The 27975-nt window shown below is 52.0% G+C and overlaps 1 protein-coding gene across 1 annotated transcript; it reads right to left on the reverse strand.

Moving 5' to 3' along the window:
* Positions 1-2219: 2219 nt before the first annotated feature.
* LOC119104775 (GATA zinc finger domain-containing protein 1) lies at positions 2220-27975 on the reverse strand (the record flags this gene model as incomplete). Its single annotated transcript, XM_037228496.1, has 4 exons — positions 2220-2959; positions 4396-4582; positions 7232-7291; positions 27847-27975. Coding segments are annotated over 4 exons (564 nt in total), but the record flags the coding sequence as incomplete, so codon positions are not given.

Genomic DNA, 27975 nt, shown 5'->3' on the forward strand with positions numbered 1-27975 from the left:
AGGGAAGAGATTTCTTCGCCCGCTAGGCCAGCTACTCGTGCGTGTATCGGGGGAGGGGGAGGGGGAGAAGGGGGCGGGCTATGCCCGGCTGCTCGTCACCATTCGTCTCTCTTCAGCCGAACTAGGCCTCAGCCCATGCGCTTACCAACTTCCTGCTTTAGGTCTTGAAACCGAAGCACTGTTCAAGATTTTCAAGAACAGAATTTTCGAGAACACGTGCTGTTTTGCTCCGTTACAGGTATGGGGCCTTAATGAGCAATGCCATTGTTGGAGAATCACGGCTGTTTTTTGGCTGGAATACTACCACAGGGGGGCAAAAGATGATCATAACACAAAAGCTATCCTCTTTGAGCCTAGTGGCGTTTCGTGCCACTCTCATAATGATTGATCTCTTCTGATGATGATCTCATAATGACGAAAAAGTCATGGTTGCTCTCACTACAAGATACAAATCCTAACAGCTGAGTGGATAAGCGATGCAATAAATTGCACATACCTAGCGCCATAAGACCCGCAATGGTTTGTGAAGCTTAAGTGAAAAGCTCTGGAATGTGTGCATGACCTAAGCCCTTCATGACTAGCCCCGTCCCCGTCCCCACAACCAAAATGCGTGCTGCCTTCCATGACTGCCATGAAAGAGCTCCATAGGCACCCTAAGGTGGCCTCTAAAGGGGCGCCTTCACGTGCCGATCAGAAGAGACGCGTGCCTCCAGTGTCTGCTCCCTGGAACCAACCCTGCGTGACTTCTATACCGCTTGAATAAAAAACTTATTACACAAAGCGTTGCTTATCAAAACAATTGGTTGCGTTTAATCAAAGCAAAATGGGCTAAATCCAGTGAGAAAAATGGGGGGGGGGAGTTGTCGGGCCTCCGGTTCGAAACCCCACCAATAATTTACCAAAATTGACACCCCTGATTCCCTTTGGGAAAGTGCGAAAACACAGACACGAAGAATACAAACATGCAGGCAAATGCTGACAAGATCTTACACCACGCAAGCATGAAACATATGGGTCATCATTATATCATGACACCAGAATAAAAAAGCCCACAACAACCTGTCATTGGCTGCTGACATCAGAACAACTTTTCTCCGTCGGATCACGAAATGACACGGTCAGGTCCTTTTCAAGAGTGCCCACGTGCCGTCGTGTGAAATGTTTCCCGGACGCGCGGAATCTTTTCCCTGTATTTGATCGCGGTGAGACAGAAATGGCGCAACAGGCTCATTAATAAACAAATTAATTAGCGTGCACAGGACCGACAACTGAAGAAAAGTATGTTATGTGCTACAAGCAGCATTATAGAACCATCCACTGTTCGTCACACACGAAGTGCGCGCGAACGCAAATGCTAGTGCCGCACATGCGCAGTAATTCCTTTTTTTGTATATGAATATGAAAGAGAAAGCAGTCACGTTGTGGAATGCAAATACACCCTAATTCACTACATCTTTAATTCGGTGTGGTTACTTCATTCCATTTTGCTTTCAGCAGTACGCTGCTCACGACACTGGCAAACATCAGCGTTTCAGTGACCACATTCGTATCACTTTTTCATTCGGCTTGCCGATGACCATGCCCAAAGCAGATAAAATTAGAGATGATTTACGGTAATGATATTCAGAATGCCAACATTTACGTGGCGAGATTTTGTGTGTCGACATTCCGTGGGGCAGTATTGCGTCCATCGATACTAGGCGTGTCGACAGGTTATTCGAATGCCACACCCGACCACCTTGAGGTTTATCCGACCGTTACATGCCAGACTGTGGCACTCTTCCACCGGTCAGGTGAGCAGTCACCTGAGAGACCGTAGAAGGAGTGCTCACTGAAGACATCTTAGTACATTGGGGGGGGGGGGGGGGCATCTACCACCCACAACTGCAAGGAAATAGCGAGCTAACGAGGCCTGTCGATTCTGGGGGCTCAGTCTCGTAATACATGCTCGAGATGTTATCCGAATCTCGACATTAGCGCCATCTGCAGATCGCACACTAAACTGGTTATCGCCGGCGCCAGCAGCGCCATCTGCGGTCTCCTCGCTTCTGCTGCACGTTCACCGCCGACCACCGTCTCCTTGGGATAATTCAACTGCAGACGTGGCACTGGTTGTCCCCGCCTTGGAGTTCTCTGCAGTCTGTGCGAAATGCACTTACACACGCAACCAAAGTTTGCCAAGAGTTTTTTTTCAAAAGTGAGCAACAATAAGACGTATATCAGTGATGATGAACTTTATTATTCGAAATCTGTGACGATGAGCACGCAACAAAAGAGAGCACCACGCCGAGAGCACGCGCCCGTCTGTTGACTGGCGCGACTCCACGGCTGCAGAGGCCCGCAACAATACGCGGCATGGAAGCGCACACACGCCGCGTGTTGTCGCAGTGGTTGCGCCGACGCTGGCCGCGAGACGCATCCGTAGTTAGCTACCGGTTGCCTAGCACTGCATCGCACAACGCCTCCCTGCTTTCCTGTCCTACTTTCCCTACTTTCCCTCCCTTCCCCTCCCTACTTTCCCGTCCCAACGTCCGACGTGATCCCTGTCCTGTCGCGGTGCGAGTCCACCATACCAGTCATGGCGCACTGTACGGGGTGGCAGGCCTCACACCACAGACCTCAGACGACACGCCCCCAGGCCCCAGACACCCCAGTCCGGACGTGGTAGTGTGGTCTATTCCTCTCCACCGACTGCTCGAGCGGCATCAGATCGTGTCCTCCAGCTCCCCCAGCGGCTCCGTTCGGCATCCCCGGCCGCCAGCCGCCCGCCATCACACCATGAACTCTTTGGCGCGGTGGGCCGGGATGGCGCGCGGACCCAGCCGGCTGAACACGAAGCCGGCACGTCCGGCGCGCGCTGCCGTCGGGTACGGCGCGTGCCGCTGTCGGAAGTAGTCGGAGGGCGCGCTGCACACCAGCCGCATGCAGTCCAGTCTCCGAGGAATGTCCTCGTCCGGTCCTGCGGCACGTCAGCATGCCGGTCGTAGGTTAACGCACAGTCAGCCTCGGGCGCCGCACCCGCCCGGCTGCCGGGCCAGAGACGGCCGGCCTGGGGCGCCGCACCCGCCCGGCCGCCGGGCCAGAAACGGGCAGCCTGGGGCGCCGCACCCGCCCGGCCGCCGGGCCAGAGACGGCCGGCCTGGGGCGCCGCACCCGCCCGGTCGCCGGGCCAGAGACGGCCGGCACACACGAGCGACGGCAGACAGACGCCAGCATGCAGCCAGGACAGTCAGGGGCCACCACAGGTCACGCATAGAATGAGGCCCAAGGGCCTGAGGCTGGTCCGGATCAGCGCACTCGGAGAAGCGAGCCGTCGCCTGGCGATAATGGCTGGGGATTCAGACCCAAAGCTACGCACATTCTGCACACAGTATTTGCACCGAAGGAAAGGATATATATATATATATATATATATATATATATATATATATATATATATATATGTATGAGTTTTACGCGTTCGCGTAGTAGACCTTTCAGTTTGCCGCAAATGAGGCTGATGCCTGACACACCGCTGATGCCGACTCCCAGCCGAGAAAGGTAACGGGAACAGGTGCCCTAGTCAGTTAACACGAGCATGGCCGCCCCGCACCTCGGGGCTCACGCATGGCGGCCCTAGCCCAGGTGCCGATCACGGCCGCGAACCTTATCGAGAATAGGAGGAGATCCTCTAGGTCACAGTGGTGAGGACAGTTCGAACATTAATGACATACAGCTCAGAAAGTCCTCTAGTTTACAGTGGCAACGACAGTTCGAGCAATAATAACATATAGGTCAGAGGGTCCTCCAGTTCACAGTGGCAACGACAGTTCGGGTAGTAACAACATACAGATCAGAGGGTCCTCTAATTAACAGTGGCGACAGTTCGAGTAGTAATAACATACAGGTTGGAGAGTTCTCTAGTTCAGAGACGCAACGCCAGTTCGAGTAGAAATGACATACAGGTCAGAGGGTCCTCTAGTTCACAGTGGCAACGACAGTTCTGGTGGTAATAACATACAGGTTAGAGAGCCCTCTAGTTCAGAGACGCAACGCCAGTTCGAGTAGTAATGACATACAGGTCAGAGGGTCCTCTTGTTTACAGACGCAATGCCAATTCGAGTAGTAATGACATGCAGGTCGGAGGGTCCAACGCCAACATGAGGAAAAATATCTGCAATTGCCAAGGGGTAATCGGGCAGAATGCCAGCCGAAGGCCAATTCCTGTACCTGGCAGCTGCCACTGTATAAATTATGGGATAGCGTGTTTCTCACAGGCTGTCCACAACTGCCTACAACGTTGGTGGTCTATTTACTTATCTCGCGGTCGAATATTCCAAACCTGACGTGACTCACGCGGCCAGCTCTCCATCCCTGGCCATCGCTTGGCTGGTAGGTACAGTAGCCCGCACTCACCTATGACGTAGGTGGACGGGTCGAACTCCCGTTCGGGGGGAGGACTGGCCTGCGTCGGTAGCAGCCAGGAGATGACGGCTGACTTCTCGCAGTACTGGTCTTGCATGAGGCCGCGGATCTGGGCGTAGTAGGTCTCACCCTCCAGCGAGACCAGTGACACGATGTCCCCCACCTGGTAGTAGATGCCCTACGGAACAAGACGGACGATAACGCGGAGGGAAATGACACCAGCGGCGCGCTACCGTAGTGCATACCCTACGGGCAAAGACGGAAATGAAGTCAATGAGACGACCGCGATCAACAGCACAGCTCTCACCTAGCAGCAGATACACATCAGAAACGAAAATCTCCGGCCACAAGAAGCCAGTTGAGATACTCACCACTTTGTTCACAAGGGTTCGAATGCTCGAGCACATGCCAAGTATGTTGTGAGCTACTGTGATAAACACTTCACGCAAAGATAACACCTTATATGAAAATTTAGCTTACAATTGTATGATCACAACTATTCCGCCAAACAAACACGCTATTGAGAGCGTCATGCCATAACTAGAGAGCGCCCCAGATTAACACAGCAGCGTCTCACACAAAATAATCCACTATAGGGCACTATAAAAAGGAGACCACGCCTCACACAATCAATTATCCGGGGGCGCCGTAACCGGGGCACCGGACTGGCGCGATTACCGGGGGTTGGTTACGGCGTCTTGTCACGTGCACATCTGCCTAGACGAGGCCACCGCTTTCATTTCATTATTTTTTTTTTTCACGAGACTGGTTGGACAAAGAAAGTGAAAAGGAGGATCGGTACAGAAGTAGGCACATTAATCAAAGAGCTTATCCAGAGGAAAAGGGAACTAGAAGGGGAAGCGGACGATTTTCCAGATTTTCAAGAGGGATAGGACTTGCTCACCCCTCCCGCAGTACGTCGGGCAAAACGCATCGTCAGGTCCCGGCACCGCGCCGCCAGCAGACGTTAATTGGTGTAAAGACGGTGTGGACAGAACGATTGATGGTCATCTTAAGCCATCTGAAGCCGGTTGAAGACCGCACAAACCCAAGAGAACATGTCTTAGTTGTTTTGGTATCATTTATTCGAGGGATGAAAGAGTCGTATTCCACTGATCACCTCACAACTCCGTTCTAAGTCGAGGACGTGGAAAAAAACGGGCAAAAAACATAAAGCATTTCGTGTGTTCACCGGGATGTGTTCACGGGCAGAAGTTCAGAGAGGCTGCAGGATGCTGACTCATGAATTGGCAGGCGCTCCGTATGAACACTCGTGCGCCATCTGGTGCCGAGGTTTCCCAATTTACAGCCCGCTAACAGGCTGGCGGTGGAGGAAGCTCCGAGCCGTTATCAAATCATACGGAAAAAGGAGGAACAGAATTAGCCATTCCAATATCTATCGGGAAGGTCATTCCATCGTTCCGCAGCATGATAGCGTCAGGCACGCATGATCGCTAGAGCGGTCCCGTCGCGATTACGAGGCATGCAGAATGCGGTTGCGTTGCAAAAAAGTAAAGTCGTTACGTTCGAAGCTGCCACCCTCGTGTCAAAAAGTAAAGTCGTCATGTTCCCGCTACCTACTCCCGTGTCACCAGTCCCGCTAACTGGTTTCGTAACGTCTTTGGTCCGCTCGTGTCCACCACGGTTATGTAACTGCCGTCTTCTATGTCGTAAGAGCCAACTGTGATATCATGTAGATGGCAGAAGTTTCGTTGTTTAGAACGTGTCTAGGCGGTAGGTCGCTAATAGGGCACGTTGGCACAAGAAGAGCGCTGACAGGTCTAAAGGAAGCACCAGACCTTTTTGAACTTCTCAGTTATTGTTGCACCTGACGCGAACGATTTGATCAGTAATATGGGTTTTCTCAAAATCCACCTGAAAGGTCAGAATTTTGATTTCATGCGGGCGACTCTTCGGGACAAATGTCCTTTGACCCCCCGCTCACCACTATGAGAGCAGCACATTTCATTTCCCTTGCTTTTCCAACGTGTGTTGACATCCTCATTATCTCTTGACCGTGAAGTGGCACATCCTCGTGCTATTGTTGGGCGTAACGAGTCCTGAAGTTTCAGTGGGGTATGTTTTTGAGAGACGCCCCAAAAGTGGGACACTTCCTTTTAAGACGCTCTTAACACGGTCGTTTAAGTTCAGGGGGTCAAATGGGTGAGTCTAAGAAGTTTGCAGTTATGAGAAATTGGATGCTTTGTCTAAATATCAGGAAAGGGGATTGCTTGTAGTTGATCAGCGCATTGTGAGCACACCGCACGGAACCCGTGAAGGTATACCGAACCGTTTTCAACGCGTTAAAAGAGGTGACCCAGCCGATGCCACATTGTTTTATGGTATCGTGGCCATTCTAGAGTCACAACTTACGTGTTGTGCGCAGATGTCAGGCGCAGAAAACGCATCGTTAGAGATCGAGTACCTAAAGAATTATACAGAATGGACATTGGGGACAGAATGCAATGTTTTCAGATTAAGTTTCCTGGCTACCGTCCTAACGTCTTGTTTTCTGCCAGGAAGTTAGATTGCAGTCAAAAGAAATCGAATCGGACATGCCACGCTGGTTTGCATGCTTCAAACAAAGACATTCGCGCCAGCTGATATCCTTTTGTGAACTAGCGAGGCATGCCGCTTTTGTTTAGCGCAGCTGGTCAGCACGCACACAAATCAGCTTAACTGGAAGACCAGCTTTGACACACAAATTGAATTTCTGGCACGCGCGCATGATCCCACACATCAACTTCCAATGAGCCGTCTCGAGCACGGTCGCGCGTGCCTGGGACACGGCATGCTCTGAGGATACAATTCAGCCACGGAGCATTACCTTGTGGAACAAACAGTTCGACGTCACCGGCGTGGCCACAGCCAGTGGCGCCCGGACAGCCTGCAACGAAAAGCCAGAATTAGTGACGTCACACCAGCGCAGCCAGTCGGCGAGCGTATATTGGTTTCTGGCGTCACACCAGCACAGCCAGTCGGCGAGCGTATATTTATTTCTGACGTCACACCAGTCGGCGAGTGTGTGTTTGTTTCTAAGTCGCTTGAGACTTTTTACCTCGAGAATTCCACGGGTCCCTGGTGGCACCGCGCTGTTTTAGAAATTTCCCTGCATTTGCTGAGGTCTCGGCGAACAGGACGAGCTGTGGTACTCAAATTTTGGTTTCGGTGGCACGTTCAAGGCGATGGTAGGTGCAACGACTGTCGGATTGCACATGCATTCTGCTCCTTGTTCCGGCTCCAGAAACCGACCTCTATCCACCACGCTGAATACGATATGTATTTGCCACGAAATATGTGGCTACCCTGTACCGCCTCGTAGCCGATGGAAGGGTGGCTGCGGAATGTGGAGCCCCTGAGCAAATGGTACAGTACCTGCCTCGCAGGCGCGCAGCCAGGTCTTGGAAGGGGGAGGCAGGGATGAGAAAGGGTCCCCTGATAGTGAAGGTCCTCCAAAATCGCCGGATATGGCCAATCTCTTAATGAGGGTATGCCTTTCTTTGTTTTTTTCCTTTTTCCGTCATTGACTGGAGACGAAGGTAGAAGCTAACGCCACATAAATGTTGCCTGAGCCTTGTAAGTCAATAAAGGGAAGAAATCATGCCTCAAACGATTGCATGAAATAAATCGTAGGCGCCCTCGATCTTACAAAGGTCCAGTGGACTCCTTCTATGCCAAAAGAACTCAAAGCCTTCGTCAGTATTTTTATCTGGGTTCTACACTCGTATGAGGCAGCCCGCGAATGCGGATTGCAGGCAGAAAAGGGCCAACAGTTTGTACCAATATGGGTAAGCCATGTTTGTCTGAAAATGTTCAGCATTCAGTCCAAATCGATTAGTGATGCAAATTATGCAACGTAATTTCAATTACGTAAATCAACCGGGCATAAATTCTCCCTAGCGATTTTAAACTGCTTGTGCGGACGAATTACGTCTTCACAGCACCGCGAAGGGTGCAGGAACCTGGCGGTGGAACTAGAAATGTTAAGGTAGAATCTCTATTTTTCGTGCTGCCGTTACTGCTTATTTGTCCAGAGGACAACCTTCAAAGCTGAAAAAAGAACCATCCAGTCTAATCTTTGAACGGCATGGATTCTGTTTGGTAGACATCAGGAATAATCGTTTAACGACGGTCGCTTTCGCGCGCACGGCGTCCACCGCCTGGTGCTACTTGCAGTTGCCAATGCCGTTACGTTTCACGGAAAGTGCAATCCAGACCATCGTTGTCCTTGCTTCTGAGATTTCAGGCGCGCAAGCTGAGATGTTTCGATGTAATTTGTTTCAGCAATCGATTCTGCAGAATAAAGAGTTATCTGATAGACATAGAAAGGCCGTGTTCATTTTTGAACTCATTTCGATCCAGTCAATTCAACACTAATTGGCTTTCCTATTTCTTTCCGGGCAAGGGTCCCCTTGAGTAGAACACTGGGGGCAAATGTTGCTCCCGGTCAAGGGCTGAAGGCCATTTCGTCCTACCGCGGGGTGCCTTCCGCCTGCCATTCTGGCCACACGGGGCGGTATCTCCTGGTCGATCCGGACGACCTTAGAGGGATACTTCATATCACATCGATCCCCACCCTGACGCGGGAAGCCTGACCCGCGTAGTTGGCCCTGTATCGACGCGGAAACCCCTGTTGACGCAATAACATCCCTGATCGCCGCAGGTGGTCCAATAATTGGACCAAATACTTCAGTTCGGCTTAACGGACCCATGGTGGAATTGTGTTGGAGGCTCCAACGATCGGTACTGGAACTGGCGGAGGACCCTTCCACTGTCCTAATGTGAACACTCATTTTAAGACCGCATGTTTCCTTACATTGTTAGAGGCTCCCAACCAGCGCAAGAGGTCCTCTGTCACGGGTTCCCGTCCCCGTCCCTGTTGTTGTTGTTGGGCAAAGTTGGCCAATGTTGGGCAAATGTTCTTCTGAATGACTCGAGGCTCCTTGTTGACATAGAACACCCTGTTGTGCACTGGGCCCCTGACCGATACAGGGGCCTCGTACTGCTGTTGGGGCCCGGATCAAAGCAAATAGCGGGCCCGGTCATGTCTCTGCTTGGGAAATGGATGGGCCCCGAAAAACTCAAATCGGCACGGAGCCGACTGTTCGGTGTCTGTGATCTCCGGCCGAAAGCAAGAACGCTCTGTCTCAGGGGTCCCCAATTGGTGCAAGAGGTCCTTTTACTGGCATTTGAGATCCCAGCCCTACGGGCGAGTGTGCTTAATGTGACCTACAGCCAGCCCTTCGGGCCCTTCGGCCTTCCAATCGGCCCCTGAATATTTTGTCCTAAGGGACCATTCGGGTCCTCGTCAGGCCCCCTAAACACCGCCACAGGCCGACTCGGGGCCGCTTGCCGTCACAGGGTCCCAGTTAGGCACTGTGGCCCTAGCAGACACATGAGCTCCTCATGGTGTCAGCGAGCCCAAACATTGCACATCGCGGGCCCGGGACTCGTTCCCGCTTGGGAACTGGATCCCAAGGGCACAAACGGACATGGAGCCGACCATTTGGCCTCGTGTCGAGGCCCTATATCATAGGGATAGAGAACTTTTGTCATGTCATGTCATGTATTTACTACGAATCGTTCCATATGTATGGCTTAATGCTTGATCCGAGTCGATTACACCCGATCGATCGGAGGGCTACAAGTAACACGATACAAACGAAGACGCAGCGATGATAAAAACACGTCAAGCGCTTGAGAACGGACTACAGAGCCGAACAAAACACTCTTTTTCACATTTGTCAAGTAGATATGAGCGCAGCACGGCTCTGGGAGGGGATAACGGTCGGTGGTAGGTGGTTCCAGGACGAGGTCAAACGATGAGAACGCACCCTACGCGACATAGATTCCCGAAAGGCAGGCAGCTCCGAAGCGCCGGCCACCGCCGACCTCGTGCTGCGCTCACTAACAGCAATCCGAGGGGCGAACAGCGACCGGACCGCCACCGGGGCACGGAGGTCATGTAGGGCCCTGGAAACGCTACCGTGGTCGCGACGCGTAACAAGGTCATAAATTTCGCACCAGCCCATCGACCTTATGACCGGTGAAACATGATCCCGACCCTCCGCCCGCGAGACGAGATATGGCCACGACATTCGCAACTTTGTGCACGCGGCCGAGATAGCAGGCGGCAGCCCGGTCCCTGATTGAGCGGTAGCACAGGATGTGGGGGAAAATATTGGTTCGGATACCGGGTCTGCGAGCTTCAGGCGTGCAAAGATGAATTTTGTATAAAAAACAGAATGGAGTTGCGCTTGTAACTAATTTGGATACGTGCTGAAGAAAACCCTGAGAAAAACGCCCAGACGATCCTGTCTGCGAAACTCGCGACTTTTGCACCCGGTCGAGATAGTAGGCGGTGGCCGGGCGGCCCTGACTGGACACTGGCAAGAGTCCTAATAGAAGCCCTCGAAATGATATTTCAGGTCACGGCACTACGCGTCGGGAGTCGGGCCCGATTCCAATCGGGTCCTTGATTTCAGGGCCCGGGAGGCCCTTCGAGCCCCTGGAAGTGACCCGGTTTCGTGGCGACTCGGGTCACTTGCCAAAACAGGACCCCCTGTCAAGTACTGAATGCTCCTGACCGACTCCCTCATGCTTTCAATGAAATGCAATTCGCGGGATCAGCCTTGCTCGTGCCTGGGAAATGGGTCCCCTACATTCAGACCGACACGTAGCCGGCTGTTCGGTGTTGGTGGTCTCTGGCCGAAATAGGGAACCGCACCTGCAGGAGTTCCCAACCGATGCAAGAGGCTCTCCGATCAACATTTGAGGTCACGGCCTTACGGGTGTGTGGGGGGGGGGGATCCTTAATGTGACCTACGGCCAGGGCTTGGGGCCCGCTGCCTCCAATCACGAAGACAACAAGCCTTCAAATCGAATTATCGATCTTTGGTTCCGAGGGGTCCTTAGGCCCCTCCTCGGACCTCCTCAAAGCCCGTGACCGACTCGGGGTAACACATGACCCAATGCTAGGCACTGTGGGCCCCTGACCGACACAGGGGTCCAATCGTTTTTTCAGGGACCCGGATCAATGCAAATCAATGGATCAGGATCAGGATCAATGTAAATCGTGGCCCCGGCCTAGCTCCTCCTTGACAAATGGACCACCTGGCCACCTGGATTCAGATTCAGATTCAGATTCAGATTCAGATTCAGATTCAGAAATGGGCCACCTGGATTCAGACTGACAGGGAGCTGACTGTTCGCCAATCGTGATCTCTGAGCGACTGACACACTCGCATTGCCTTCAGGGGTTCTCAAACGGTGCCAGGAAACCTCTGACGGATATTTTGGGGCGCGGCCCTATGGGCTACAATTCTTTATGCAATCGGTAGCCGGTCGTTCGGGTCACTATGCCCTCCAACCGAGCCCTTGATCGTCGGTTCCGGTGGGCCACCTGACCGCTCGGCAGGCCTCACTGAACATTGCCCTTGGTCGGCTTGGGGCTCCTTGTGAACACAGGACCCTCTGTTAGGCACTGTGAACCCCTTACATGCACAGCAGCCCAACCTGTGTAAGTCGCTGGCCTCGGCTTTGTAGCTGATTACGAAGTGGGATCCCAGGCCCCTGCCAAGGTGCCGACCGTGCGGTGCTGGTGGTGCTTGACCGACGTATAGCCTCATATCAACTCAGGAGGTCCGCGATCGGTGCCAAACGCGCTTTGTCATTTGAGGGCCCATCCCAGCAGGCCGGGTGTCCTCAAGCCCTCCTGTAGGGCCCTTGATCGTCGGTCCCGGTGCGCCCCTGCCTCTGGCCGACTCGGGGCTCCCATGCCAACACAGGGGGGGGGGGGGAGCTTTCAGGCGTTGTGGGTCCCTGGCAGACGCCGGGGCCCGGACCAATGTAAACCACTGGCTCCTGCTTTGTCCCTGCTTGGAGAATGGGCCCTCAGGCCCATGTCGACGAGGAGCCGACCGTGCGTTATTGCTGGTGTCTGGCAGACATACAGGTCCTTATCGACTCAGGCGGCTGCTGAGCAGTGCGCAGAGCCCTTTGTCTGGTGTCTGAGTGCCAGGCCCCGCGGGCCGTGACCCGAAAGGCCATCCGGCTAGCCTTTCGGGCCCCTATATTGGGCCCTTCTTCGTAGGTCCCGAGGGGCCGAAGGGCCCTCGAAACCTAAGGGGGATCTATGTGCCCCCTATGCCCGCCATACCTACGCTACTGGTGCCTAGCGGGAACCCATAGGTGAGAGTGCTTGGAGGCTCAGGCTGATTGCGTAAACTTTCTTAAGTGCAAATATCCGCCACGCAGAAACTGACTACAAGGAAATGAAGGAGCTTCATCCTCCCCCCCCCCCTGCGCACTGTAGAATTCAGTCATGTGTAGCATCGTTTCGGTCCAAAGAACTCCGCTGCATGATTTGTTTTTGATTTCCAAAACAACCATGTACGTATAATTACGTACGTATATACGTATAATAATAACGTCCGTATAATTTTCCTTTCCCGGAGGTTACAAAAACGGTTATCTATAATTCACAATTGGCGCATGCAGCATGCCCCGCATTTAGCAACATCTGGAAATACTTCGTCAGGAAAAGTCTCCAGCGACTTGACAACAAAGGCACGCAGCCGGCGGCCGTTCGTGACGAGATCAGTGCGTGGACCATGGTTGGGCTCTTCCAGTATCCGTGACGTCACCCGAGCACGGGCAGCCGGCGGCCGTTTGTGATGGGATCATTGGGTGGGCCATGATTGGGCTCTTCCAGTATCCGTGACGTCAACCGAGCACAGGCGGCCGGCGGCCGTTCGTGATGGTATCAGCGGCAGTGGGCGAGCCGCGTATCGTTCGCAGCCTTTATCAGGTTCGACGGGGGTTAGTCGTGGGAGGAGGCGTTGATAACGTCAGTGCCTGGGGTTTCCTAACAAAACAACTCAAAACTCGAATGCATGAGGAAATCACGCGTCAACTCACTCTTGAAACACGGCCTACCCGACACACATGCTCCCAAGTAAGCTGTCAACACAAATCTGATTTGATGTCTTGTGCATACAAAAACAAAAACGAAAGGCTGGATTTAATTGTGAAATTTCCTCTGCAAGGTTAAATTTTGCTGACAACATCTGTCGCCACAACCCGGGCATTAGCTAGACATCCTGCTCAGGTACTGCATGTCCGTCTCGTTGGCTCAGTTGGTTAAAACACCCGCCTTCCGATGCATCCGCCTGTGGCCAGATGGGGTTGAGTCGCTAAAGGCGTTCGCTATTTGTCCTTCACCGATGTGGCCCGCGGCCGGTGGCAGCGGCCGCGCGCAAGGTCAGCTGACGTCAAAGGATAGCACAGACCGTGCCGAACACTACCTTCGCCACCAAATTCTGCCGTTGACTGGAATTGCACGATCAGATTGCGGGGGCCAGGACTCACACAACAAGCACTGCCTAGCGTGAGCTCTGATCCCAGAAATCCATCCATTCAAAAGCCCCAGATCAAATCTTTAAAAATGTACAGCAGAAAGACAGCGGTGCATAGCGTCTCGTTCTGTTGTTGTTTTCTCCGCATCTAAGCCACATTTTCGAACTCCATCGAGTGGTCATCACGAAAACTGAGCGCTGTAAGCTAATGAAGGGGCGAGTCGATGTTTTCAATATCAATAAATACCGCACTGCACCATGAACGGCAAACCGTGAAACACGCCTACGCGGAACACTTAAGCCAGCAAGCGCTGCAACCTAACAGACCAACAAAAACGTACATTGGGAGCGGACCCGGACTTGCAGATTAGCCACCGGCTGTCCGGGTTTGGAGGGACGGGCTGCCCCAAACGAAGGTGAAAGTGTACGCCATTCATTGTGACACTCGTCGGGAGCACTCAGCGCCACGGCGGCCGCTGACGGGCCGCAAGCCGTCATAATAAATCCCGCTGACCAACTTTCTGAGGGAAAACAAACTCCGAGCAAAATAGGGCGAAGCGGAGGGTAGACGGGCGCCAGGCGGGGCCCCTGTCTTGGTCTGGGTACCACCGGACTGGTGACAGACAAACAGCGATAATCCCGACCGCGACTATTAACCAGTCAGATGAGACTTCCGTCAAGGACGCGGCGTCGATTTCTCCCAAACAAGGAGACGGCGAACACGGCCCCCGCGACGCCAACCAAGGAGACGGCGAACACGGCCCCCGCGACGCCAACCAAGGAGACGGTGAACACGGCCCCCGCGACGCCAACCAAGGAGACGGCGAACACGGCCCCCGCGACGCCAACCAAGGAGACGGCGAACACGGCCCCCACGACGCCAACCAAGGAGACGGCGAACACGGCCCCCGCGACGCCAACCAAGGAGACGGCGAACACGGCCCCCACGGTGTCAACCGCTGACACTGATATGGCTATTGGATCCCGGTATTTCCGTGAACTACAGCTAACAAACAGCTGACGCTGTGCTCTCTTCAGACCTCAGCCCGACGACAGCGGACGGGCTGAGAGCACGCCGCTGGACCCGGCACTAAGCACACCACAGCCGACCTATCCCCGGGGCGCCACCCTGTTGCCCCGGCGCCGGCCGCCCGCCCAGGGGGTGGGCGGCGCGGCATGTCGCCGAGCTCAGCGCACCGGCACGTGACATCACGACAGCGCTAGCCCGCCGCCAGCCCGTGTTGAGAGAGATCTCCCGCTGCGGCCCCCGGTGCCCGGCTATATTTGGTTCTCACATTTGTAACTGTTATCGATTTCACACACCTTCAGTTATATATATATATATATATATATATATATATATATGTGTGTGTAAATGTTTCATATAAAACCGATTCCACGCTGGGCTTCACGCAAGATTTCTGCCAACCGTGACAAACCAGTTGCCCCCCCCCTCCCCGGGAAGACATGCGTGGACGACATAGCCGTCACCAGCCGGCCCAACGCAACCATGCTTGACTGGACCCTGACCCCGGACAGGGTCCGTCCCTCCAGCCGGGACGGGACGCGGGCCTGATGCACAGCGCGGCGGACTGGGGGACTGGGGGACGGCCGCCCGGCTGCACCGATCGTGCGGTTCGTGCAGATCGTGCCCTCACCTCAGGGAACACCGAGCACGCTGTCACCACCACGCCTGGCGCGATTCCCCACAGAAAGCCGGCTGGAGAATTGCGAGCTTCGAGAGCGGGCATGTTCATACCCTTAGCAATAGATGTCACTGGAGGCGGTTGCCACGCATCCGAGACCAAACCAATTGATTTGCACTTTGCACATGGCGACAGATTGAGTTCAAGTTAACGTATGGGCCTTGTTCAAGCTTCAGTTTTACACATACCAGCTCAGAAATGTATGAGCCTGCATCGTAACGTAGCAGTGCATTATGGTGGTGCCGCAGTCGGGCGCGCAACAAAATTCGGCGCGCTGCTGCTGCCATACGCTTATGGCAGTCATTTCCGGTGTAAATGCCGAGCGTCACCGATGCCATGCAACAGTCTGCATCGACCATGTCGAGCAGTGCTCACAGCAAGTGCCGGTATTGTGGTGCATCGGTACTTTCTGGGCATCACCGAGCATCGATAGTGTACTGAGTACTGTCGTACAACAGTCACGCTGGAGTCAGTGCTGTCGCGACTGGTGTCGTGCAGTGGTCATGCGAACCCGTGACTCCTGTCGTGCAGTGGTCACGCGAACCCGTGGCTCCTGTCGTGCGGTGGTCATGCAAACCCGTGACTCCTGTCGCGCAGCAGTCACGCGACTCCGCGACTCGCTCCTGTCGTGCGGTGATCATGCGAACCCGTGACTCCTGTCGTGCAGTGACCATGCCAACCATCACCGAAATGTCACGCGTAAGTATTGAAAGCTGCCGTCGGGAACACTGTCGCGCGGAGCTGAAAATGGACGCCGATGCTGCCGCCCGCGCCGCGCTAGAAACGTGCGTCCACAATGTCGCACAGCACCACAGTTGTATAACAATATTGCAACCTTGCTGCATGCGCGCACAACCATCGTGCAACAGCACTACCATTCTTCAGCACAAAGGTGCCGGAATATTGCTACACATTACTTGAGTCGTGCCGTTTTTGTCCACCAAGGCGAGGACGTCCGTCAATAACGCAAGGTGCCATTGCCATAATGACAGTGCTGCAGTGTCTGAAGCAGCACTCGCAGCTGCGATGAAACAGAGCCTGGCAGCCTCGTGCTGCATTCCCGCCTATCGCCAGCGCGCCTGTGAGGTTTGCCTGCCAGCCATTTATCCGCGCTTCGATGAAGCCTGACGCCACTCGCCGGGCTACACCGTCACGCAGACGAGCGCGTTTAACGGTCGCCACGCAGCGGGCACCGTAACGCGTCTCGCGCCGACGGTGGGGCAGGACGAGCAGGAGGAGGAGGAGGCGTCGAGGTCGGACCGGCCAGCCCGCCGGCACGCTCTCCTACACAGCGGACCGCCGGCCGCTTCCGGCGCCGCTGTTACGTAAACGGCCGCGGCGCCGCGTGTGCCGCCGCCTGTTCTGGCCGGGCCGTTCCGCCGCCGCCGATCACCGCGTGCAACCGCCGCCCACAGCATCATCAGTCCCGGCGGCGGATCCGACCAGCCCCACTTTAGAGCGCGACCGCGCCGCCGCCGGCCCGCCGCCGCGCCGCGTCCAGTCTGTCGTCTCGGTGCTGCCGAGCCGCGACGTGGAGGGGACCGCCGCGGCGCTGTCGCCGGCCGGCCGTGCAGCGAAGCGACAACAGCCGGAGGGGCGAACTCGGCCGGCGGATCTCAGCTCGCCGTCCGGTGGGCACCGACTAAGGTGAGGACTGGTGAGACAGGTGAGGTGATACAGGTGAGGTGAGACGGGTGAGGTGAGACAGGTGAGGTGAGACAGGCGAGGTGAGACAGGTGAGGTGAGATAGGTAAGGTGATACGGGTGATGTGAGACTGGTGAGGTAATACAGGTAAGGTGAGACAGATGAGGTGAGACAGATGACTTGAAACAGGTGAGGTGATACAGGTAAAGTGATACGGGTGAGGAAAGAGGTGAGGTGAAACAGGTGAGATGAGACAGGTGAGGTAGCAGGTGAGGTGATACATGTGATGTGATACAGGTGAGATGATACAGGTGAGGTGAAACAGGCGGGGTGACACACGTGAAGGGAGACAGATGAGATTAGCACGACCGACGGAGGACGCTGCGGCACACCCGCGTCAGCGAAAGGGCGCGAGAGGGCCAGCCACAGTGGCTCAGTCCCGCCCAACAGCGGAGTCTCCGCGTCAGACTCCAGCAGCCGCACCAGACTCCAGTCTCCGTGTCAAGCCACGACACGGTTCCAGCGTCAGACTCTAGTCTCACGAAATGCTCAAGTCTCAGTGCTGGATTCCAGGCAGTGCTCACTTAGAACTCAGTGCAGACTCCTGTCTCAGCGCCATGATTGTCGCAGTGCCCATCATACCGGACTCTTGACCCGTCCCACTCTCCAGTCTGAGTAGAGGACGGTGCAGCACCAAGGTTTGAGAGATGGACGGAACACTCTAGGAAAGTTTGAAGATCGTGAATGGAAAACTGAATAGAACTAACCAACGTTTTGGGCTAATCATAAAGCGAACTTTGCCTTCTTTTCCATTCGGGCTTAAGGAATCCAGACGCGCGCGCCATGTAAGTTAGAACTGCTTGTGAACTCAGGTGGGAGTGAAAAATGACTTCAACAGACTATACAGTAACGAAAAAATCATAAAAGCTGGAACTGAATGCGTCAGTGAGAGATGCTCCAACAAACAAAATCATGCATTCTCATTCGACACGGAATTTGTCTCATAAACATAACAACGATGTATTTTTCTTTTATTTCCTCACACCGCAGGCTATTACCCTAACGCGTAACACTTAGGAAAAGCAATTATGAAAAAGTGTGCTGAGCATCCAAACTTGGCAACACTAGTGTTTTGATGTTATGCTTTGCGCATCCCTTCCACAGAAATCCTGGACACAAAAGGCACCCTTAATCCCATGAATTATGTTCCCTTCCTTTTCAGCAAACAAGATCCATCCAAGGCTCCTCCAGTGAACCCGTTAAATTCCTGGCAGAAGAAGCCCCGTCTATCCATCCACCGACATGGCGGTCCAGACATTCCGGGTGCAGATTGCACAAATCCTGCTTCTGATCGCTGTATCAAGCGACGACAATCCAGGGCCTTGCGACCACATCGCCCGTAGAATGCATATTCTTGTTGACCATAAACAGGTCACTCGTGCAATGGTTCGCATCACGTACGATGGGTGAAGCCCAGCGCTCCTGGTGCGGCAGGTTTACCGCGTAACCGCGTCCGCCGCAGGCCCTTGTTAGCGGCCTATGCGGAATTCATGCTCCGAGCATATATGACGTTTGAGAATAGGGCAGCGCGGCCTTGAGCTAAGACGCTCGAGATTGCCTGGTGAGAAACCACGATGCGCGTTGAAGCATTAAATGTTGATGATCCGTGCCTTCCTTTTAAGCACACGCTAGCGGTACTTCAGCCTGCATGTAAGTGGTGGTTAATTGCCGCTCCGTATTGTATGGTATATCCCAGTCCATTTAAGTACACGTGCAGGGGCAAGCCAGCAGCCGTAGTGTGGAAATATATGCATGCAAAGTTTGCATTACTTTAATATTAAGGTTGATTAGTTGTAAGCATTAGTGCGCCGGAGCAGGCATCGAATGATGGTCTTGATGCATACCAACGGAATGGTTTGCTTGCTCACGCTCACTCCTCTGCTATGCCTTCCATTCCATCAGACAAAACGCCACAGCTTTGGCACTCTTCTCTTTCTCAAATAACTGACATTCCATCTCTATTTCTCTCTCGCTCTCCCCCTCACTCGCATCACGGACGTAACTGCACACCTGCTAACTGACTCGCCACCACATCGTGTCACGGCTCACACCGCCCTCGCAGCAAGCACAAACAAGAAATATACGTCTACACCAAACAAGAATTGCACTTCATTATCATTGCGGGAATGGCCGATCGACTTTTACGATCGACTGCTCACAGTAGTGATCGAACTATGGAGACCGGCAGATCTAGGAGGGGCACTGGGGTTACAGTCCCCTAACATAATTAGAATCGGTCAAAAATTGACACGTCTGCATTTTGAAGACAATCCAACACCTTGCGACCCAAAGGGTTTTCAAGTCACCACGTTACGTGGAAGCATCGCACTGGAGGGTTTGGATTGGCGGGCCATCAAAATGTGTCTTATGGTGAAGAAAATTGTAGGATTTGGAAAATTGTAGGAAAATTGTAGGAAAATTGTATTTCGAAGCAAGTTCTGGCTATAGATCACGCGCTGAAGATAGGTAAGATTAGTAATTAGATGTCCATAAAACATAAGTTCTTGTTTACTTTTCACCCCGATTCGCTGCTTTCCATAACACACACCGATACTGGGGTAATGGGATAAATGGGAGGGGACCTGCCGTTTCCCAGCTAGGTCAAATGTCAAATTTTCCCGACAATCAATTTTTTTATATCTTCACGCTCATATTTAAGACATCATATCTCGCACCGCCACAAATCACTCGTATACATTGTTCAGTTCTGAGTATAACGGTGAATAGGCTTATGTATTTAGAGCATACATTTATGACGTATGGCTCCGTTATTGTACCTATCTCGGTCCGCCGCGGGCGGGCTGTGGAATCAGCTGAGTCGGAACTGTCTGCGCAGGCCGCGCGTTGTCGTGCAAGGTGACTGGAAAACCGTCGCTGCTCCAAAACCAGAATGCTGGGGACACGCTTTTTATGCATAAACACGAGATATGAGTAGGCGCGTTTTTAAAGACATTATTTCCGTTCCATGATACCAAATTGACTAAAGTATTTTCAAACATTCACCACATACAAACAGGATTATTTACAACAGCCGTGATAGACACAATACGATATATATATATATATATATATATATATATATATATATATATATATATATATATATATATACCTTTTAGCCAATGCTATCAAGGCTCCAACTAAAGGTAAATAATGAAAAAACGCTTTGCTGTATTAGCTGCGCTATTTGCATCCTGAAGCTATAGACGAAAAAGTGACTTAACTTGGTGAGGCATCAAAGCTGGAAAGGCATAGCATTGATGTCATTGAGCCATGTTATGAACGAAAAACCCGCAATACAGGTTTCAAAACGTGACATATTTCATGATAGTGTTTGAAATGTGATGTTTTTGATAAAAATAACTGCCATATTTCAAATGAGTTCCTTCATTCGCTATGAATTAGTCTCTCTTGGGTGTTTATCAAACGCCGGCGAATTAATTTCGCAGTTCGTTATCAATACAGAAATCAATAAATTTGGACAGCTGGTGAGTGGATCCGATGTATTTATCACATGTATAAAAGGGAGCCGATGCATAATTTGGATGAGAAGTTGTTTGAAATCTTAGGCCATAGATCGCATCTTTGACGGTCAGAAAAACGAAAGAAATAGCATTTATATCACCTCTGTATTAGACCAAGAAAAACATACGTGGATAAATGCATTCAAATATAACTTTTTCTTTCAAAGCTTCCGATCCGCTCATGGGACTTAAACTTGGTAAAAATGAGCTTTCGACCGTAATATTTGGACTCTTCATACAATTTAGAGGGCGTTCTTCGAATTTTTGACTTCTACATTTTAGAACTGGTACAATTTAGTAGTCAATTCTCTTCGAACAAATTCCATGGAGCAAAATTATCTGCCAGTTATTGCGTGGTCCTTGCGTGGTGCGACAAAAAAAGGATGCAATAAGCCTCTACCTCTGGCACACAGCCGTGCTGCTGCACTTTATGCGACGCATTTTCTAAACCAACCAACGTTGATGAATGCGAGCGGCTAACATTTTAGTGGTGAGCTTGATATCATCACAATCATGACTATCTGGCTTCACGACAATTACTGGAATCGCCCGTTGCTGTTACCGAATGGAGGTGCGGGTGTGGAAGCGCTAACCATGAGAGGCGGGTGTAACGGACCATATTATTGGAGCAAATAACCAATGTAGTTGACGCACCCCTAAAACCCAGTAACTAACTAGGGACCATCCTAATGTTTCGCAGTGGTGGAGAGCGGCTCATGCCGAATTGATACGTTCTGATTCACCGCACTGTCGCGGTGATTACGACTGACAACGGGCCACCAGGCTTTCCCGGTATAGCATGACTAAGAACCGCTGTAAGTCGCATCTCGGACCTCTTGTGGCGTGCCCCGACCGTGCTGATATCACAGCTGACCGTGCAAAACCGGCTACCGGTATTGTGGCGGACACGCGCCGCGGATGGGAAACCAAAAGGTACGGGGTTCGATTCCCCGCGGTGCCAGCATTTCCCGCAAAGGCGAGAGGCGTGCGACGCCGTGCGACCTCAACAGCTGAGTGCGGCGCGAAGCCCTAATGACACACAAGATGTGTCATCAGATGATTATTACATAACTAGTACAGTGATGGCCCAGGAAGGGCATTTGGCGAGACAGGTTTGAGAACCCCATGCATTTTCATCAGCCCGTTATCAGGCTGACATATATGCGTCAGGAAACAGGTCTGATTTACTTGAGGTGACGTGTTAAGGTGGCGCTACGTGACACAGCTGAGCGGCGTGATCATGACCGGAGCGCATTCACAGAGCGGAAATCGCTGACGCTGTCTGTTGACATTAGACCGGGAAGGGAACTGCGTGGGTGGACTGATGTGCTGGAAATATACATGCATTATCTGAAGTTAGGGAAATCTCAAATGACGTCTTGACTTGATCGAAATGTCCATTTTGATGTTTCTGTTAGAAAGAGTTACCACGCCTACAATGTATGCTCACTTGCGTACACGGTGTCTGTATGACATTCTGTAGCTTATGTAAGCCGCGCCTGTCTATTTTTTATTTGTTTTGTTTTCAACTCGCACGCAGGTACAATACAACAGAATAATTAGTTTGAGACGTCCTAAGATTCAATAAATTAAGTTTAAAACTAATTGGTTTAAGACGCCTAGGCGTCCCAAGGGCTAAAAGTCCATCATCTTCTCCGTCCTCTAGCGGGAAGAAGTATAAAAACATCATCACGTACTTGATTGCCTTGGGAAATAACATTAAAGAAAAGTCGATAAAAACGAACATAACACCACCAGAAATAAGATCAGTGTTGTAGACAACCTCTTTAAGTCACCTTGGCCCTTTTCAACCTTGATTGCTAGGAATGGGCTGCGAAAACAACAAAAGCAAGCCGTCAACCAGAAAAAAACTTCACCGGCTTTTTCGCCCTCGCCAGAAAACCTCGGTGAAAACCAGAAAACCTCTGATTTGTTCAGCTGCCGCATGCCGCAGCCCCGCCGGCCGCGTCACGGGCTGAGGAGCGATCATCGGCGGTCCCGCCACGTGAGGACCAGCCACCGACGGTCCCACCAAGCGAGGACCACCATCGGCGGTCCCGCCACACCCCGACGTAGGCGTCGCCCTCACATCTGGCCATCAGCGGTCCCGACATCTGTTCGGTGGCTAACGAGCGCTCCACGCGCGGCGGCTGAGCGAAGTGCCTCTCCTCTAAAACACCTGCGTGCCGAGGGGCCGCGACCCGGCAGATATGGAGGGCGGCGCAGGACATCTGGCGGTCCGACATGGCTCTGTTTATCTCGAGATCTGATATAACCGGTGCCGCAGGGCGAATTCCGGTCTGTTTCATATGTCCGTCTTTGGGACGCGACAGTCCTAACGACATGCGTCGTTGAGGAGCTCTCAAATGGACATTGCCCTGATGACAAGCTTTATGATATCCCAGCATATGTAGCCTAGCATATATATCCTAAAATATGCTCCACGTGATGCACGCGCATACTGGAACTGGCCCTCATTGGGTCGATGGCGCCCTAGGTAGCGACGATGGTTTGGGACCGACAGAGACCCCAAGTGTGCTGCATGGACGCGGGGTGTTATGATTAAACTATGCCTCATAAGGTGATAACAAGACCACCACGAATCACACAACGGCCGTTAGCATAATTATGCAAACCGCACATCTGATCCCGCTTTCAGACCCCGCCCACTCATAACCTTCCTATCTCTATCTGCACGACTGAATTCCACACATGAACTAAAGCATTCAAATGACATGTTCTATTTCAAACACTAACGAGCAGACACACGATCGAAGAATTCACCCGATCAGCGACGTTATTAGGACCTGGAGGTTCTCTGCGCAACTGGATTCCAGATGTGAACTTAAGCGTACAATTGAGATATTCCAACTAAATACTTATCAGCAGACACACGATCCAAGAATTCACCCGATTGGGATCAGAATTATTGGGACCTGGAGGTGAGACACATGGAGCGTCGTGCTGGGTATGGCGCCAGATGGATCCCTCCCGCCTTATCGTCATGGTCTGAGGCTTTTGTGCACACCGGCGTCGAATGACTTTTGCGCTCATTACCGATGTTAGGCTGAGTTACCTATTCTTATTAGTAAGGAGCAGTACAGCGAAAACTTAATGTCTGTAAGATATACAGCCACCTGAGTTGAGTTTAACAAATTTTTCGCAAGAAAAATATTGTTGCCACAGCAACGTTTATGCATACATTTTGGGTATTTGTAACGCTGCGATCTTCACCGGGTGTTTATGCGTTAAGTATACGCCGGAATCGCAGAACTAGATATATCACATCCAGATGAGCCGTGGCCACGAAATACACCAAAACTGTTACGAACGATTCATAATGGCTTGACACATAATGAATCAGATATTTCCAATCAACCAGCCATGCAAAGTAAATTTTCCGGAAGCAATAAGAGCGGTCAAGACCTGTATCTTTAAATGAATTCCCAATGACGGACGACTTCCTGACCCAACGACTTTCTTCCCAGAACACCACATCGTGCGCAGTGATTGGCTAATTACAACACAGGCCTTCTTCTCTTCCCCTTCATTTATGTTCACGTAAATCCGCTGCACCTCCAAAACAGCAAACCAGCCTTGCGCTCGCTGCGGGCACGGTACCCCGTACCCGTTGCCTTGTGTACTGGTTGCCCTTCCCCGCCCCAAGACGGCGCCAGACGCTGCAGTCTCCGCTGGCAGCGCGCGCCAGCGCCGGAGTTAAGCACCAGCCGACACGTCCGGCTCGTTTCAGCCGAACCTGACCGCTTTCGTCACATTTAGCTATAGCTGATGACGCCAGCGGTGGCAAGGTTCACCCGGCGGCCCATTTCGGCACCGCTCCCTCACACACTTTAACCAACTCCCCCACCTGACCTAACCCCCCCCCCCCCCTCCACCGTTCGCCCAGATCCGTACCGACTTCGAGGGTGCCACTTTGAATGTGCGGTGCGAGTAACCCGCTGCCCCCCCCCCCCCCCCCCAGACGAAACCCAAGGCCCTGGGAGCGTTCGGTCGACGGTTGGCGGGTTTGCGGTCCACACGCCGTCTCAGTCAGCTCCAGGCTACAGCAAACTACCAGGGCTTGGCAGCAGGTACGGGGCGAAGCCGGCCACCGCCCACGTTTGGCCGCAATTTTCCTTTAATGGCTTCATGTTCACCTTCAGATTTGAACGATTTTCCTTGGCTGGCTTTGGCTTTGGCTTTGACCTAATGCCCTAAAGCGCCAATGTCACTTACAGCCAGGGAGCTAGAATCGCTTTTGAACTAGGGTGGGAGTGAAAAATTTCATCGCAAAAAGACCATGCGGGAGTGAAAAAATCCATAAAAAAGATGGAACTTCTGAGCTCGTGACTGATGCTTCAGCAAACAAAGACATCTATTTCAAGTTGGCATGGACGTAATATCAGGAACCTGACAAAACCATTTCGTGTTTTAATATCTTAGGCCATTAAAGTGAAACAGAATACATTGACACGCGCTCGGGTGGGGGGGGGGAGTGGGGGGGGGGGGGGTGCAAATTGACCCCCGAGGGCTTTTCCCGAATGGTTTCTGAACGGCGCGGCGTAGCCGCGCCAAATTTTTCATAGTTGTACAAAATTGCATAGCGGATCGTTTGACATACAAATTTTAGATGTACCTTGTAAGGTCGCTGACCTATGACAGGTCAAAGTCAGCCCATGGTTTCAGCGAAGGCAATTTCTAGGCAACGGAGTGTTTGACGAAGACGTACATCTCTGAGATGCTTTCTTAGGCACCACAAACATTGAATAAGCAAATGACGTTGACCTAAGGTCGGGTATGATGGTCAGACCAAGGTCAAAACCTGATTTATTACTCTAGGGCTTGCTGTATAGGATAGTTTCTGGTCTCATTTCGAATTTATTGACAGCAGGAACCGCATTATACATCTTCAACTAACTTCTTAGAGGTCAGAACATGTCATTGGCCTAAGATGACCCGGGTCGAACGTTTTGTTTTAGGAACATACTGCCCAGTGTAATGTTTGTCGCTTATTCAAATGCAAAACGCAGATCAGTCTTGTATCAGTTTGGTCACCATAACCCTCGAAGGGTCAAACAAGGTCAATGACCTCAAATGGGCTTGAACTTTTCCTTAGAGACAGTTGCCTAGGTTCCGGGGGCGCTTTGGAGACCAACCTGGAATTTGACCTTGTTTGACCTTATTCGACCTAAATGTCATGACCTAGGAAGCTGAAACCTTAACCTAAGTGCGTTCACGTATAGGTCAAGACGCCCTGTCAATTTGGTGTCTCTAACTTTCTTAGTTCGCGAGATCTCAGGGGGAGGCAAATTGACCCCCCCCCTCTCCCCCTGAGAGAAGGGTATCTAGCCGGCCAACCGGGGGCGTGTTAAAGCATAGTAATTTCCAGACAGTATTATGAGCATAACAAATTATTCACACCAATAATTTGATGCTGCGCTTTTCAATTCCCTTCCACAGAACTTTAAAACAAAATAAAGCAAAGGAATTAAATAACAAAATAACAACAGAAAATTCAACAAGCATAAAACACTCAAACAAAAAACCTTGGACTCCTACACATCAGCCCATCACCAAGTCAAACACAATAGACATAATTCTGGCTTCTGTTAAGATGGGGTCAGGGAAAACAAACATTTTGTCACTACACCCAGTCAGCAATTCTAGGACACTACTTACAACGTATGGCTTTGGATTCGGCTTTGTGCCATTTTCAGCAGCTGGCTTCAGCTTTGGCTTCGGACCGAAACAATTTCTGAGCAATGGCACCGTGTTCGGCTTTATCCCTCACAGTTGTAACTTCTGGTTCCGGATTTGTCTTTACTGAAATAGCGACTTTCCCTCACAAAAACGGTCTTTTCCGTCTACCACCAACATATACCACGTACGTCTCCGAGGCTGCAACGCATACATGTCTGAAGGTAAAAGACCTGCCGGTCGTTCTCAAGACCAATCAACACCGGACGACAGCTGAAGAGCTGACTGCTCAACGATGTGTACATGCTAACCCATAACACGCTCATCTCATTTCTCCGTTACGCCGCACACAGTATATAAAATGGGCCAGACGCTTCGCACAAGTACACACCAGGAAGTCGGTAGAGAGCGACTATTCCGCAGCTGGTGATCTGCGCCATATTGACGTATAGAATTATCACATCCCAAAATGCAATTTCGAAAACTTCAGGTACCAGATGCATAAAACCTCCATGATGGGAATGGCATTGCAGACTTGGTCTATTGTCCTGACGAGCAATACTTTCCAAGCGTCCAGAGTTTGTCCTAAGTCCACAGTTAACCATCCACCAGCCCGCGAAGAAAACAATGCGTCACATGTAAGCAAGGAGATTTCAGTTAAGCCTTATCCGCATCATCGTCAAACGGCGGGGACGTAGTTTCGCAAAATGCATTAGGGCTGTAGTATAAGAAAGGCGAAACCTGCCCCCCCCCCCCTAAATACGACAACGAACGGATTTCTCCCCGGATTCGGCCCACTTCCTCCTTTAAGTTGGGGGTCGGGGAGCAGAAACTGAAAAGGAAACCTTACTCCTGACAGAGAACAGCGTCCAGCATTGGCGCATGGGTGATAAATAGTTCGCATTCCACTGAGGCGGTCAGAATGGGACACTCATCGTTGTAGTAGGTTGTCCCGCTTATTATGTCCCTGGAGGACACACTGAGGTGCATCTCTGAAACTCAAACAGCGCGCTCTCAGCGTGCCCTTCGAGTCCATCCGGCTGATTTTAGCTGCGTAGAAGATAGCTGCACAAAACCTGCACTGGCAACGGTGTTCTCCTAAAACAGGAACATAAAAACGAAACGAAAAACCTGACAAAACGAAACAAAAAAAAACGCGTAATCTTTACATGAACTGTGTGATGAAATGACTGAGGCACAATATTCATAACCGTGTTTGGGTTCACCTGCACATTTCCTACGCTCGCGCTGTTGGCAAGGATGCTCGCCTCTCCCCGCCCCCTCATTCAGATACATCGATAACGCCCAGCTCGCCTTTTAAGACGCCTCCTCTCCCATCATCCTTGCTCATCTCTAATGGTTGACGAGCCATCGCTCTTCGGTCACTGCCGAGCAAGTCCTGTCACACATTCCCGAACAGACGTGCCGGCAGCAGGGCGCCGCGCGGTACTCACGCTCTTCTTGAAGATGATGCGGCGCCCCTTGCCCTTGGGCACGCTGGGCCGGGCCGCCGCCGTCAGCCGGCGGAACCGGGCCGCGCGCACCGGTCTCTTGCTCTCTGGTCGCGGCAGCTGGGCGGCCGC

This window comes from Pollicipes pollicipes, unplaced genomic scaffold (genome assembly GCF_011947565.3).
Source record: "Pollicipes pollicipes isolate AB1234 unplaced genomic scaffold, Ppol_2.1 Scaffold_6052;HRSCAF=7182_pilon_pilon_pilon, whole genome shotgun sequence".
Classification (NCBI taxonomy): Eukaryota; Metazoa; Arthropoda; class Thecostraca; order Pollicipedomorpha; family Pollicipedidae; genus Pollicipes; species Pollicipes pollicipes.